The following is a 12239-nucleotide window of genomic DNA, read 5'->3' as shown; positions in this document are numbered from 1 at the left end:
TTTTTTTCCCCACCAATTTTTTTGTATGTGTGACAGAGACAGAAGGAGAGAGAGACAAATAGGAACAAACAGAAAGGGAGAGAGATGAAAAGCATCAATTTCTTGTTGCAGCAACTTAGTTGTTCATTGTTTTTTCATATGTGCCTTGATGGTGGAGAGGGAGCTACAGCAGAACAAGTGACCCCTTGCTCAAGCCAGTCACCTTGGACTCAAGCTGATGAGCCTTGCTCAAACCAGATGAACCTGCGCTCAAGCTGGCAACCTCGGGGTTTTGAACCTGGGTCCTCTGCGGCCCAGTCTGAAGCTCTAGCCACTGCACTATTGCCTAGTCAGGCAAATTTCCACCAAAATATAACATTGAACCCAATTGCAGTTTCAGCCTCTCACAAGAGGGAAATATTAAAAAAATTAGTGTATAATTTTCCAGATCAGCACTAGTGAGGTAAACTGTCAGATAGGACCCCTGCTGCCCTTTCTCCAAAGAGAGGTGTCCTTACCTGATACAATCTTTATTTATTTTTATTTTTTGCTAACAACTTTCTTGTCCCACCCAGTTCCTCCCTATGAAAACCTTCCATTTTGTTCAACATCTCTGAGCACCTCTCTACTCTCTATTAAGTAGATGGGATACTGCCTGATTCATGAATCATTAAAGCCAATCTTTAATTTTACTCGGATAAGTTTTTGTTCTTTCACAATTCAATAAATTGATGTTTAGGCATGTTTATGGCATAATCCTACCCACGGGCATATCCTTGAAGGGATTCTCTCACAAGGGGACTCTTTTACGTGGAGAAGGTGGGTGAGAGGCGATCTGGATGTCCACGTAGACAGCAGATCGGTGACATAGGGCAGTGCTCATCAGATGTTAGTATGCCAGCATTGGAAGCAACAGATAAAATGTACACATAATTACCTTAGAAACTTGCAAATGAATAGAAAATAATGGACTAAATTAGGTATATACATTGATCACTTTATCTGAATTTAAGATACATGCACACAAAAGAATGTCACATGTTACCAGACTAATACAAAAAGACACAAAAAATTGTTCTGGCCCTGGCGGGTTGGCTCAGTGGTCGAGCGTCTGCCTGGTGTGTGGAGGTCCAAGGTTGATTCCCAGCCAGGGCACACAGGAGAAGCACCCATCTCCTTCTCTACCCTTTCCCGTCTCCTTCCTCTTTATCTCTCTCTTCCCCTCCGGCAGCTATGGCTCCATTGGAGCAAGGTTGGTCCCAGCGCTGAGGATGGCTCCATGGCCTCCACCTTAGGCGCTAGAATGGCTTGGGCTGCAACGTCCCTGATGGGCAAAGCATCACCCCCCAGTGGGCATGCCGGATGGATCACAGTCAGTCGCATGCAGGAGTCTGCCTGATTGCCCCCTGCTTCTAATTTCAGAAGAAAAAAAAAGTTTCCAATGGGAAGAATTGCAAAAGAAGTAAAGAGAGCAAAGAAAAGGGAATCACTAATAGGATAATGTACATAATTACATAAAACAAATAGGGGTTTGGAAAACAAACACCAGGAAATGTGGCATTAACCATAAATTTTTGCCATGGGGTATGAAAAGCATAGCATATTCGAGGTCTTTCTTTCATTGAGATAATCCAGTGTAGACAAAAATAGAAAAGAACAATTCTAAGTGAGGTATGGGACTCCCGTTTTCCTCCTCCTCCCTAATGACTCCTTGACTTATTTTCCTTCCTGACACATCTGAGTCCGGACGTGAAGTCTCAGTTCAGCTCCAGAGGTGAGCAGCACTGTGATCTGCAAGGGTCTCGTCTCTCAGAATCTCATCTCTACAGCAGACAATCCTCTCTGGAATAAGAAAAGAGCACACGAGAGAAGAAAAGTTTGCCTGTAGGTGCGCCTGGCAAGCAGAGAGACTTTCTGTGAAAAATAGAAACAGCCAGGAACTGGACCTTTCTCCCCAAGGACCTTCTCTCTCTCCCACCCCCCATTTTAAATTCAAAAATTCAATTTGGAAACCGCTCAGACTTTCAATAGGTCTTCCCCTACTGCGGGTAAATTTCTCTTTAATCCCATCAATCTCTGAGGCGATTTGCAATGCAAACAGTAGCCAATCACGTGTAAGTTCCTTTCCCGGTCCCTGGCCTGTCTCAGAGGGACAGCATGAAAGGCACCCTCTGTACCGGACCGGATCCTTCGCCTCTTCTCCCAGACCAGCTCTACGTCTCCGGCTGCCCAGGAGGCTGCAGCGATGGACACGCATCCATCCACCTCGGGAGACCCGTCTTGGATGTGGGGATGGCCAGAGCCCGCCATGCCGCCGGGCCTGAACCGCGAACAGGCCTGGGCCTGGGCCATGGACAACTTCCCTGCGCTGAGCCGCCACTCGTGCGATCCCCGCCGCCATTGCAGGGAACGTAGTGACAGTGCTCTCGGGCTGCTGCGCCGTGCTTGCACCTGGCACGCGGATGACCTCGGAGCCGAGAGGGGCCAGAAACGCTGTCGAGACTTGCACTTTAAGGACCCAGTGGCTAAATCCGTTAAAGACCTACACTCATCTCAGGAAGAGGCCTGTGGGAAAGACCTCACAGCCAGGTGGGACCTGAATCAGCCAGGAGATACCAGCACCAGAGCGCATGGAGAGAGAGATGCTCTTGGCGCCTCCTTAAGCCCAAACCGCCCCCACAAGCGGCTGAAAACCCAGGCTTATTAACCCCGCCAGAACAGCCAGATAATAGTTCTGCTGGGTTCTTCCTTTGCTGAGTGACTCACAGACTTTCCAGTGACGAAATACCCCTCTGAATGGAATCAATAAAATGCGAAGGACTTGGATTTTGCACCTACTTCCTATTGTCTTGGTTCTCTTCTTGGATAGGTGTCCCATGATTAAACCATTAAACCCTTTTCCACCCCTTCTGCTGTCCAATTGATTCTCACAAGGGGCATCAGGATCGCAAGAGGTGGCCCTGGGATAGGAAGGGGACAGGGCTGGAGGTGAACTAGAGAAGCTCAGAAAATGAATAGAGAAGTCCTGGGTGGCACTGGGGAGGGAGGGGAATGTGAGGACCACACACAGGGGAGGCACGGTTGTCTGAGTGTGGGCCTCTAGCTGAGCCAAGAGAACAGGCATCAATAGATGTTTCTTGAATGTTTGAAGGGGACATTAGCAGGGTGTGGAAGAGTCTGGTTAAGGTGAAGGGGTTCACCGGGAAGACTTAAGCCCTGTGCCCTCTGAGTTGACAGCCACGGGTTCCAGAGCACCAGCCCCAGGTCAGACTGTGCCAGGCAGCTACAGAATGCTCCCCTGGTGGGGTGCCTTGGGCCACGACCCACATGGTGAAGAGGAAGGCAGTCGTGGCCTGGACAGACAGGACCAATTACTGAACCTAGAATATGTATGTTCTGTGGGCTTAGGTTCCAGCGGGCATGCTGGCGGGCAATCCCTGCTCCAATCGGCTGACTGATCAAAGATGACAACCTCTCCAAAGCACAGGAGTCAACTGGACTCTCCACTGGATGGGCCGAGGAAGTGGGCACTGACTCACTACCATGTCTGTTTAAATGTTGCTGGGCTGGCCAAGATTTCAACTAGACCACTTTCCAGTCTCAGCAAGGGTCCCCTGGCATTGTCCAGAGTGCAGAACACCTAGAAAGGAGGGAAGACATGCCCAAAACAGACGTATGACCCCAACCCCTAGGGAAGCAAAGTTGCCACCTCGAGGGTTGTCAAACCTCACAAATGAGACAGACTGCATCCAGGGCAAGCTGCCCTGGCCAGGATGCCCACTTGGACCAACACAGCTTCAGACAGTCCTTTGAGCAGGGACCATTTGGAGCAACTCCTTCTTCCAGTTCCAGCTGCAAGGAGGCGCTATGGAGATTTCTTGGTCTGTTTGGAGTGGACGGGCTCCTCCTTGACCTCCTTGCTCTGGGTCAGCTGCCACCTGCCATCTGACACTGAAGTGCTTTCAGGACTCAGCTTGCAAATCTTTTTACATCTTCTTCAGAAAGGTTCTATGTGAAAACACTGTCTCATTCCTCTTATTGGATCTTTCTCTGCAACAAGAGAGTGGTTCATCAAACCTCTACTTTTGCTCTATAATGATGGAAGAAGTTCTGTCTTCAGTGTGCTTTATAGTCGTCCTTCGCCATATACTGGTTCACTTTTCAGGGTCTCACTGTATTGCAGATTTTTAAAATTGTATATATCTAATTTTGTATATGGATTTTTCGTTATATTATGGGATTTTGAAGTATTTAGGTATTTTTATATATTTATTTTCTTAATTATTTAGAAAGTGTTTAAGAGCATAGGAATGTTTATAAGAGTGTGGGAAAGGTTAATAACAGTGCAGTGAGGTTTATAAGAGTGTGGGGAGGGTTTATAAAGGCTTACAATATATATAAATAATAAAATAAATATAAGGTCGCTACTTTGCGGGTTTTCGCCTATCGCGGGCGGTTCTGGAACCTAACCCCGAGATAGACGAGGGACCACTGTATACAGATTTTGTTCTCTTTTTCAGTAAAACTGTGCCGCATGCCTCTGCTCCTGTGTGTCAGTGTGAGTCTGTGTGGGTGCGGTGGGAAATTGGACACCTATTGGGAAAGGGTGTAAGTTCGAGCCTGTGTGTAGCTGGATGTAAGTTTCAGCTGAGTGATACTCTGGATTTGGGCAGTAGAAACAATCAGCAATCACTGTTAGGGACAGGCGGTTAGTGATTAAAAGAAAGTGTCTCCTGGGCCAATCTAAGATATATACCTTTTTTCTTGTCTACTCTAGGGGCCCGCCAAACAATTTCAGGTTGCTCTGCCCTATCCTCTGACACTAACGAACATCCCACTCATCCCCACTTGACAATTTAAGCTTTTTCCTTCAACAACAAAAATAAATAAGAGATGTGAAACTTACAAATGAAAAGAGATTTTAAGACATCCCAACTCTAATGTATAGAACTTGTCTAAACTGAGGTGATCTCAGTTTTGTTGGTAACTGATATTGATTATTTGCAGTTTGACTGCATTCCTGGTTCTCACTACAGTGACCTCTTTGTGTGTGTGTGTGTGTGTGTGTGTGTGTGACACAGACAGAGAGAGTCAGAGAGAGGGACAGATAGGAAGTGAGAGAGATGAGAAGTATCAATTCTTCGTTGCAGCTCCTTAGTCTTCTCAGTTGTTCATTGATTGCTCTCTCATATGTGCCTTGACCAGGTGGGGGGGGCTGCAGCAAAGCCAGTGACCCCTTTCTCAAGCCACCGACCTTTGACTCAAGCCTGCAACTTTGGGCTTCAAGTCTATGATACCACACTCAAGCCAGCAACCCAGCACTCAAGCTGGTGAGCCTGTGCTCAAGCTGGTGACCTAAGGGATTTGAACCTCGGTCCTCCGCATCTCAGTCTGATGCTCTATCCACTGTGCCACCGCCTGGTCAGGCAGTGACTTCTTTCTTGGTGCATCTACAAAACTGACTAGCTGCCCTTTACCCCCCTGGTGGAAATCAGCATCTCGGAGTCAAAGTATTGTCTGGGAAGGTTCTCCACCACGTCGCTGAGCCATCAAAGGGAACAGAATTAATGAACTCCTGTCTGGCCCACCTTTCAATCTGGCCCAGCAGAGTGTTCCACCTTGAATATCTTTATTCTGTGTCCAGAGTCAGCAGTAGAGAGTGCATGTTGCTCCAGTGAACCCTTTGACCTATCACTGTGAGCTACCTTAATCAGAGCTTCAGCCCCTCTGCTCCTTTGTTGTTGTTATATTTTCATTTCTCAAGTTTTGTTTTGATGGCATTTCATCTCTTTTATGTTTACTGATTTCTCATCTGTATGCCTACCACTATCATTTTACCTCAGCTCATGCAAAAAGAATAACTTGGATGCCAAACATCACAAACTTTAAAAGTGTTCTTTCCTAGTATCAATCAATCACCATAGGGAACAGGAGTTGGCTATGTTCTCATGGTCCTTGACTGTGGTATTCTTCTCCCCTGAAAGTGTGAGCTCTGCAAAAGCAGGCTCCAATTCCACCCCGTATGCGCAGCGCCCATGACAGCACCTTGGTCATGGTAGGTGGTCAGAGCATGCTTGCCAAGCTCTTGAACTGATCTGACTTTGTTACACTGAAGGTAACTGTCTGGTCATTGATATCCGAGTTGGAATGCCCTGGCATCTTTGCCAACAGAAGGTCAGGATCATCTGCTCAAGGCTGTCAGGGAGTGCCATTTTTCTAGATTTCAGACAAGAAGGAAAACGACTGACAAAGAATAAACATTAACAAAAAATAAATGACAAAGAATAGGATGTCACTTTACATTTGCTATTCATTGATGTCACATTAGTATCCATGATCATACCTTTAACCAGGATAATGAAAATAATAACAATTGTGATTACTTTTATAATTACAACTTATTTTGTGCCAAGTAATCTCATCACTTAGTCTTTGTTAGTCAATGTAATTGTAAGAGCTACCTTGGAAATACTCACGTTTCAGCTGTAGCCCTCAGGTAAAAATGGAAGACAAGAGAGATCAGGAAACTAGTTGAATGCCATGTATACAGAAATGATGGACCAAACTTGCACCCAAACACTTTGCGCCTCGATCCCTAGACCTTGAACCCTCTCCATCATACATGAAACCAACAGAACACCAAGGTGTAAGTCTGACTTCTGTCATTGTAAGGTCAGCAGTGTGACTTTATGTAAACACCACTTCTCCCCCTGGTCATCTGGGTAACATCTGATTGCATGTTCCAATGAGAAAGGCTATGAGAGTCAATGAACATAAAGATACCTAGAAGTGTCAGGCACAAAGAACGTTTTTCATAGAAGCTGTCCTTCCAAATAGCATGTCTAGAACAATCCCCTCTAACTGTAAATTAAAAAAAAATTCAAACGAATAAACAAACTTTAATCCTATCACTCCACACAACCAGCTCCACCTTGGACATCCCCCATCCAAGATGACTGGATTTCCCTTAATCCCATCAGATCCCGCCATCTGCAGCAATCTGTCCCTGGAGAAGTCGTTACCACCCAGCCTTAATATCCTCTGATTGGACCCCTGAGAACGCAGCGGACTATAAATGCGCAGGGAAGGGGTAGCGGGGAATCTTCCTCCTCTCGGCGGCGGAATCATGGAGCAGGACTTGCCCCGCTGTGTGCGCGAGGCCTGGGACTCGGTAGAGGACTCAGAGTCGCCAAAGACGCCTCCACCCGGGGCCCCCGAGGTCGCCGGGCCCTGGCTTTTCTTTCTCTACCCTACGCTGAACCCGCTCATTTGGGAAGGCCAGGACGTCAGCGGGGAACTCGATTCTGTTCCCTGCGGGCTTCTGCACGGAGTCTGCCGGCGACACGGGCCCAGAGCACAAAACACGTCCCAGCGGGGCGCAGAGCCACCCAACCCGGATCCGGATGCGGCACCCGAGACCCAGCGGCCAGAGATACCCTCGGGAGTGGAGGCTGCGGATCGGAAGCCTGGCGGATGCTCGCCCCCCAGACACCCTCCGCCTGTCGCTGGGCAGGAGGAAGGGACCCTTCCAGCATCGCTCTCAACTGCGGCCACCTGACACCCGAAGGCTGAGGCGGCGGATCTGAGACGGATCTGAGACGCAGGGGCCAGGAAGCTGCCTTTGGCTCCCAGGAGTTCTTAGATTTCCTCTGAGACTCGTCACTGGATGATCCTCTGTGGCAACTGTTCTTATAATAACCTTGCAGTTTAATAATTATAAGAAATTTGCCTTCATAGACATTTGTGAGTTTTTCTTTTGCTTACTTAATAAAGTATACAAAAGTTACATCTTTCACTCTTCTGTGTGTCCTTGCTTTGGCTGTTAGGGAAGGGCTAGGCCAGGGTCCCCCTAATCACCTGATAAGGCAGTGGGGTCTCCTGCACACTGGGGAAGAGGTACATAGTGGGTCATCAAACTGGGACCTTGTTCTGGGCCTCCAAGAGTCCAGGAGAGAGGCCGCCAGCAGCTCTGATAATGTCACTTAGCCCAGAAATGCTTCTGTACCAGACCCCCCCTCCCACTCCCTTGAGTCTCTCTTGGTGGCCTTCTGGTCACCTCTCTATTCATCTGCTGCCTTCTCTATATTTAGCCACTCCAAATGCATCTACAAGTACTGGCCCCTTCTGGCCCAGAGCTTCTCCCTCCTTAAGGCACTTGCTGGAACATGTCCCTCCTTCCTGAAGTTCTCCCAGATTCTGACTTCCAGCACGCACAAGCACAACCCAGATGACCTGGTGCAAGCCTGCTGGGGGGTGGGGGGCATGGAAGGCCCCTGTGCCCAGGACACAGGAACGTCAGCCGCTAGTCCTTGGTAGTGTGAGCTTTCTGTGTCCAGATTCTGGAGTGGGCCTGCTAGCTTCCATTCCCTACTCCAAACTGCTGACTTACCACTGGTCACACAGTAATTATGGTTAATAATGAACAAAAATTCAGCCGAGTAAATGTAATGATCTAGTTTGTTTTAAGTTAAGTCATTCATGAATAGGCAGCATCCTTCTTACAAAATTAAAGGTGTTTGTAGGAAGAAATTGTGGCAGAGGAGCTTTTAGCAAAAGCAAGGATTAATTTCAGACCAGGGCATCTTCTTTGGAGGAGGAGTGAGAACAGCAAGGGATTTCCTATGCAGGTTGCATAATTTGGAGATGGCAGGGGTGTGAAGATAGAGAGGGTCCTTGTGACAGGTTACCTACCTGGTGCTTGACCACAAAACTCCAGACTGGTTGATTGAGATTATATTTCTGGGCCTGCCCACGCGGTGGCACAGTGGATAGAGCTTTGGGCTAGGACGCAGAGGACCCACATTGGAAACCCCGAGGTCATTGATTTGAATGCAGGCTTATCGGGCTTGAGTGCAGGGTTGCTGGCTGCAGTGTGGGATCATAGACAAGACCTCATGGTTGCTGGCTTGAGCAAGGGGTCTCTAGTTCTGCTGTAGTGCCTCCCCCCCTCCCCATCAAGGCACATAAGAGAAAGCAATCAATGAACAACTAAGGAGCTGCAACAAAGCATTGATGCTTCTCATCTCTCTCCCTCCTGTCTGTCTCTCTCTGTCTGTCTTGTCTCTGTCTCTCCCCCCCCAAAAGAGATGATATTTCTGGGAGAGATGGAAACTGCTGCAAAATTAGGTATAAAACCTGGGTTCAGTATCATGGGCTTTTTAGCATGATGACACCATTTTGAGCTTGTCGTGTTCTCTTTAACATCACCAAATGGAGCTGACCAAATGGAGCTGAACTAGAGCATCGAGCCTATCTGGAGTGGAAACCAAGCACTGACTTAAGCAGTGTTCAGCAAAGAGTTAATGCTCAATAGATGTCAACTGCAATTATTCTTTTTTAAAAGCATTTTTTATTGATTTATTTTTAAAGAGAGGGCAGAGAGAGAAAGTGGGTGGGAGGAGCGAGAAACATCAACATGTTTTCCAAATGGAAACCTCGGAGTTTCAGGCGACGGCTTTATCCACTGCTCCAGCACAGCCAAGGACGCTGGTTGGAGCCCTGGTCAGAAAACAAGAGAAGTGATGAATGGATGGATAAACAACTAAGTGAAGAAAGGAGTTGATGTTCTCTCTCTCTCTCTCTCTCTCTCTCTCTCAAATAAGCCATTAAAGAGAAAGAATTAAAAATTGGAAAAAATATAAGTTCATCTCTCAAGCTGTAGAGCGGCTGCTGACAGCTCCATCCCTCCCAAACTACCACCAACCCAGGCCTCCCAGCTCCCTGCTCCCACTCCTGTAACCCTCCCCACTCCTCCCTGCTCCCCCACACTCCTCCTCCCTACTCCTTTGTGCTTCACTACACCTCTCCTTTCCACTTCCCCCTGCTCTTCCACAACTCTCCTCCTCCCAGCTCCCGGCTCCCCCACACCTAACCTCCCCACTCCTCCCAGCTCCCCTGCTCATCCATCCTCGTTCTCCCACTCCTTTAAGCGCCCCTGCTCCTCCACCCCTCCACTCCCCACTCTTCGCGGCTCCCACCCCGTCCCCTCCCCGCTGCTCCTTACTTTCCTGCCCTTCCACGTGTCCCCCTTTCCACTCTTCTCAGGTTTCCGGTTTCCCACCCGCCTCCTCCCCACTCCCCGCAGTTCAGTTCCGTGGTGAGCCTAGCTCTGAGGGGCGCGCGCCGGCTCCACAGCGCCAAGAAAGTTCTGCTCCTTCGCGGAGACGTCGGACCGGAGGGGCACCCGAGCGCTGGAGCGGGATCAGTGGGCGAGTCTACAGCCGTACTGGCAGCCTGAGTATTTATGCTCTCCCGGGATGTGGGAGAGCAAGCCCTGTCTCTACCGCTCGCAAAAATTAAGGAATATTCCAACGCTTCATATTCATTTTTATATATCTTCTAATTTTGGTGAGCAGTGTATATACACACCTTCAGGGGAAAGAATAAAAAATTGATAAAGGACACTGAAGGTACATGTTAGTAGACTTTTTTATTCAGTAAGAGTACTTCTCAAAATGCCACCCCACACCCCTCGCTGCCTACAGTTTCAGGGCTCTTCAGCGTCGAAGTTTGTGGTAAACAACGCAATGGATCCTCAGCAAGCAGCCTGAGAAAACCTGGTTTAGGCCTCACCCGGCCCGGAGGGCGGCGGCTCTGCGCTTTGTGTACATACAGAATCTGGGTGAATGGCGGTTCGTCAGGGCAGGGAGGTGGGCACCTACTGTAAGATGGTCTCCTCTGCCGGCTGTGCGCGCCCAGGGATCTGGGTGGCCCGCGCTCTGTCTCCCGCGGCGGGGGGCAGGGGAGTGGGCACCTGCTGTAGGGCGGTCTCCTCTGCCGGCTGTGCGCGCCCAGGGATCTGGGTGGCCCGCGCTCCGTCTCCGGCGGCGGGGGGCAGGGGAGTGGGCACCTGCTGTAGGGCGGTCTCCTCTGCCGGCTGTAGGAGCCCAGGGATCTGGGTGGCCCGCGCTCCGTCTCCGGCGGCGGCCGGCTGGCCCTGGAAGCTGCTGCAACGTGGTCTCCTCTGCGGGTTCCCGCGCTTCTCCGAGTGTTTCTGGCGTGCTCAGTGCCCCCGGCCAGGGGCCCGGACTGGGCTGCGCTGAGCTTGGTTCCACGGCTCTCCAAGCTCGGTTTAAGCAGCTATAGTTGTGGTCGTGGTGCACAAAGTTCTTCATCGCAAAGACGTCTGAACGAAGGACGCAGGCGCTTGAGTGGGAACAGGAGGCAAATGCGCAGCAGTACCAGTAGCGGCCTGGTTGTTCGTGTTTGCTCTCGCGGTTGGGAGGGGCAAGCCGGCAGTATAGATATGGCAAACAATAATGAAAAGTCTAGAACATCCCTCAGGAGGTAGCCCGGAAGCCAGCACCGCCCCTTTCTCCGCCCAGATGGGCGTGCCCTTAGTTCTGAGCAGAGTGGTCTGCGAAGTCCAAAACCCGTCCAGGAAGAAGTGCTGCTCCTTCGCGGAGACGTCGGAACGGACGGAAAAAGTATTGAGCTGGTGGTGTGGCAAATCTGCAGCGATTCCAGCCGCCCGGGTATTCAGGCTTTCCCGGGGAGTGGGAAAGCAAGGTCTCTATTTAAACCTTCAGGAGAAAGAATAAAAAATTGACAAAGGACACTGAAGGCACATCTTAATGCGCTTTTATTCGGTAACCGAGAGTCTTTTCCCCGGGCACTTCCCAAAACGACTTTCCCTCCCCCCCCTGCAGTCTCAGGGTTCTTAGCGTCCAAGACGGTCCTAAGGCAGCTGGCAGTCGAGGTGTAGACAGCGCGAGAGATCCATTGCAGGCATTGGGGGGGGGGGGGGGGCTAAGCAACTAAAAACGTTGCCTTGTACCCTGGCCGGCATGTACAGGAGCAGGTGTTCCTGTCCTCTTTCTCCCTGCCCCTCTCTCTCAACACACACACACACACACACACACCCCGGGGGGGGGACACACAAAAAACCTGGAAGGCTATGTGCTACCTGCAACAGAGCCAGGGAACCGTAGCTGGGTGCCAATCAGTGTTCGGAGACCCTGAACCGGCCGGTAAGGGAATCTAACGGTGCTAGGAAGGACAAAGTCACGTCTTCAGAAGCAGAATGTAGGTCTACATTCATCATATAGCCAAGTTGGTGAAGCAGTCAAATAAAAGCTGAGCAATACAGGCACAGGGAGTTAAGGGCAAGGGAGTGTGGAGGAGGAAGGCTGTCGGGTGAGGTGGAAAGCGCCTTGGAGGAGCTGACTCTGAACTGAGTTTTGCAAGAGAGAAGGAGATCACTCTGAGGAGCAGAAACGGAAGGAGATTTCAGAGGGAGGAGCAGGAGATGGAAAGCAAGG

General features: G+C 49.7%; 1 protein-coding gene across 1 annotated transcript in view; it reads right to left on the bottom strand.

The window, feature by feature from the left end:
- Positions 1 to 2289, bottom strand: part of LOC136319493 (spidroin-1-like) — a 33047-nt gene extending 30758 nt beyond the window's left edge. The window contains exon 1 of the mRNA XM_066252738.1: positions 2157 to 2289. Coding sequence (XP_066108835.1) covers positions 2157 to 2289 — 133 coding nt within the window. The remainder of the gene's footprint in view (positions 1 to 2156) is intronic.
- Positions 2290 to 12239: the final 9950 nt, after the last annotated feature.

Source organism: Saccopteryx bilineata, chromosome 1 (assembly GCF_036850765.1).
Source record: "Saccopteryx bilineata isolate mSacBil1 chromosome 1, mSacBil1_pri_phased_curated, whole genome shotgun sequence".
NCBI classification, from domain to species: domain Eukaryota; kingdom Metazoa; phylum Chordata; class Mammalia; order Chiroptera; family Emballonuridae; genus Saccopteryx; species Saccopteryx bilineata.
Note: the sequence above shows the minus strand (reverse complement) of the source record. Positions and strands in the feature narration are given on the sequence as shown.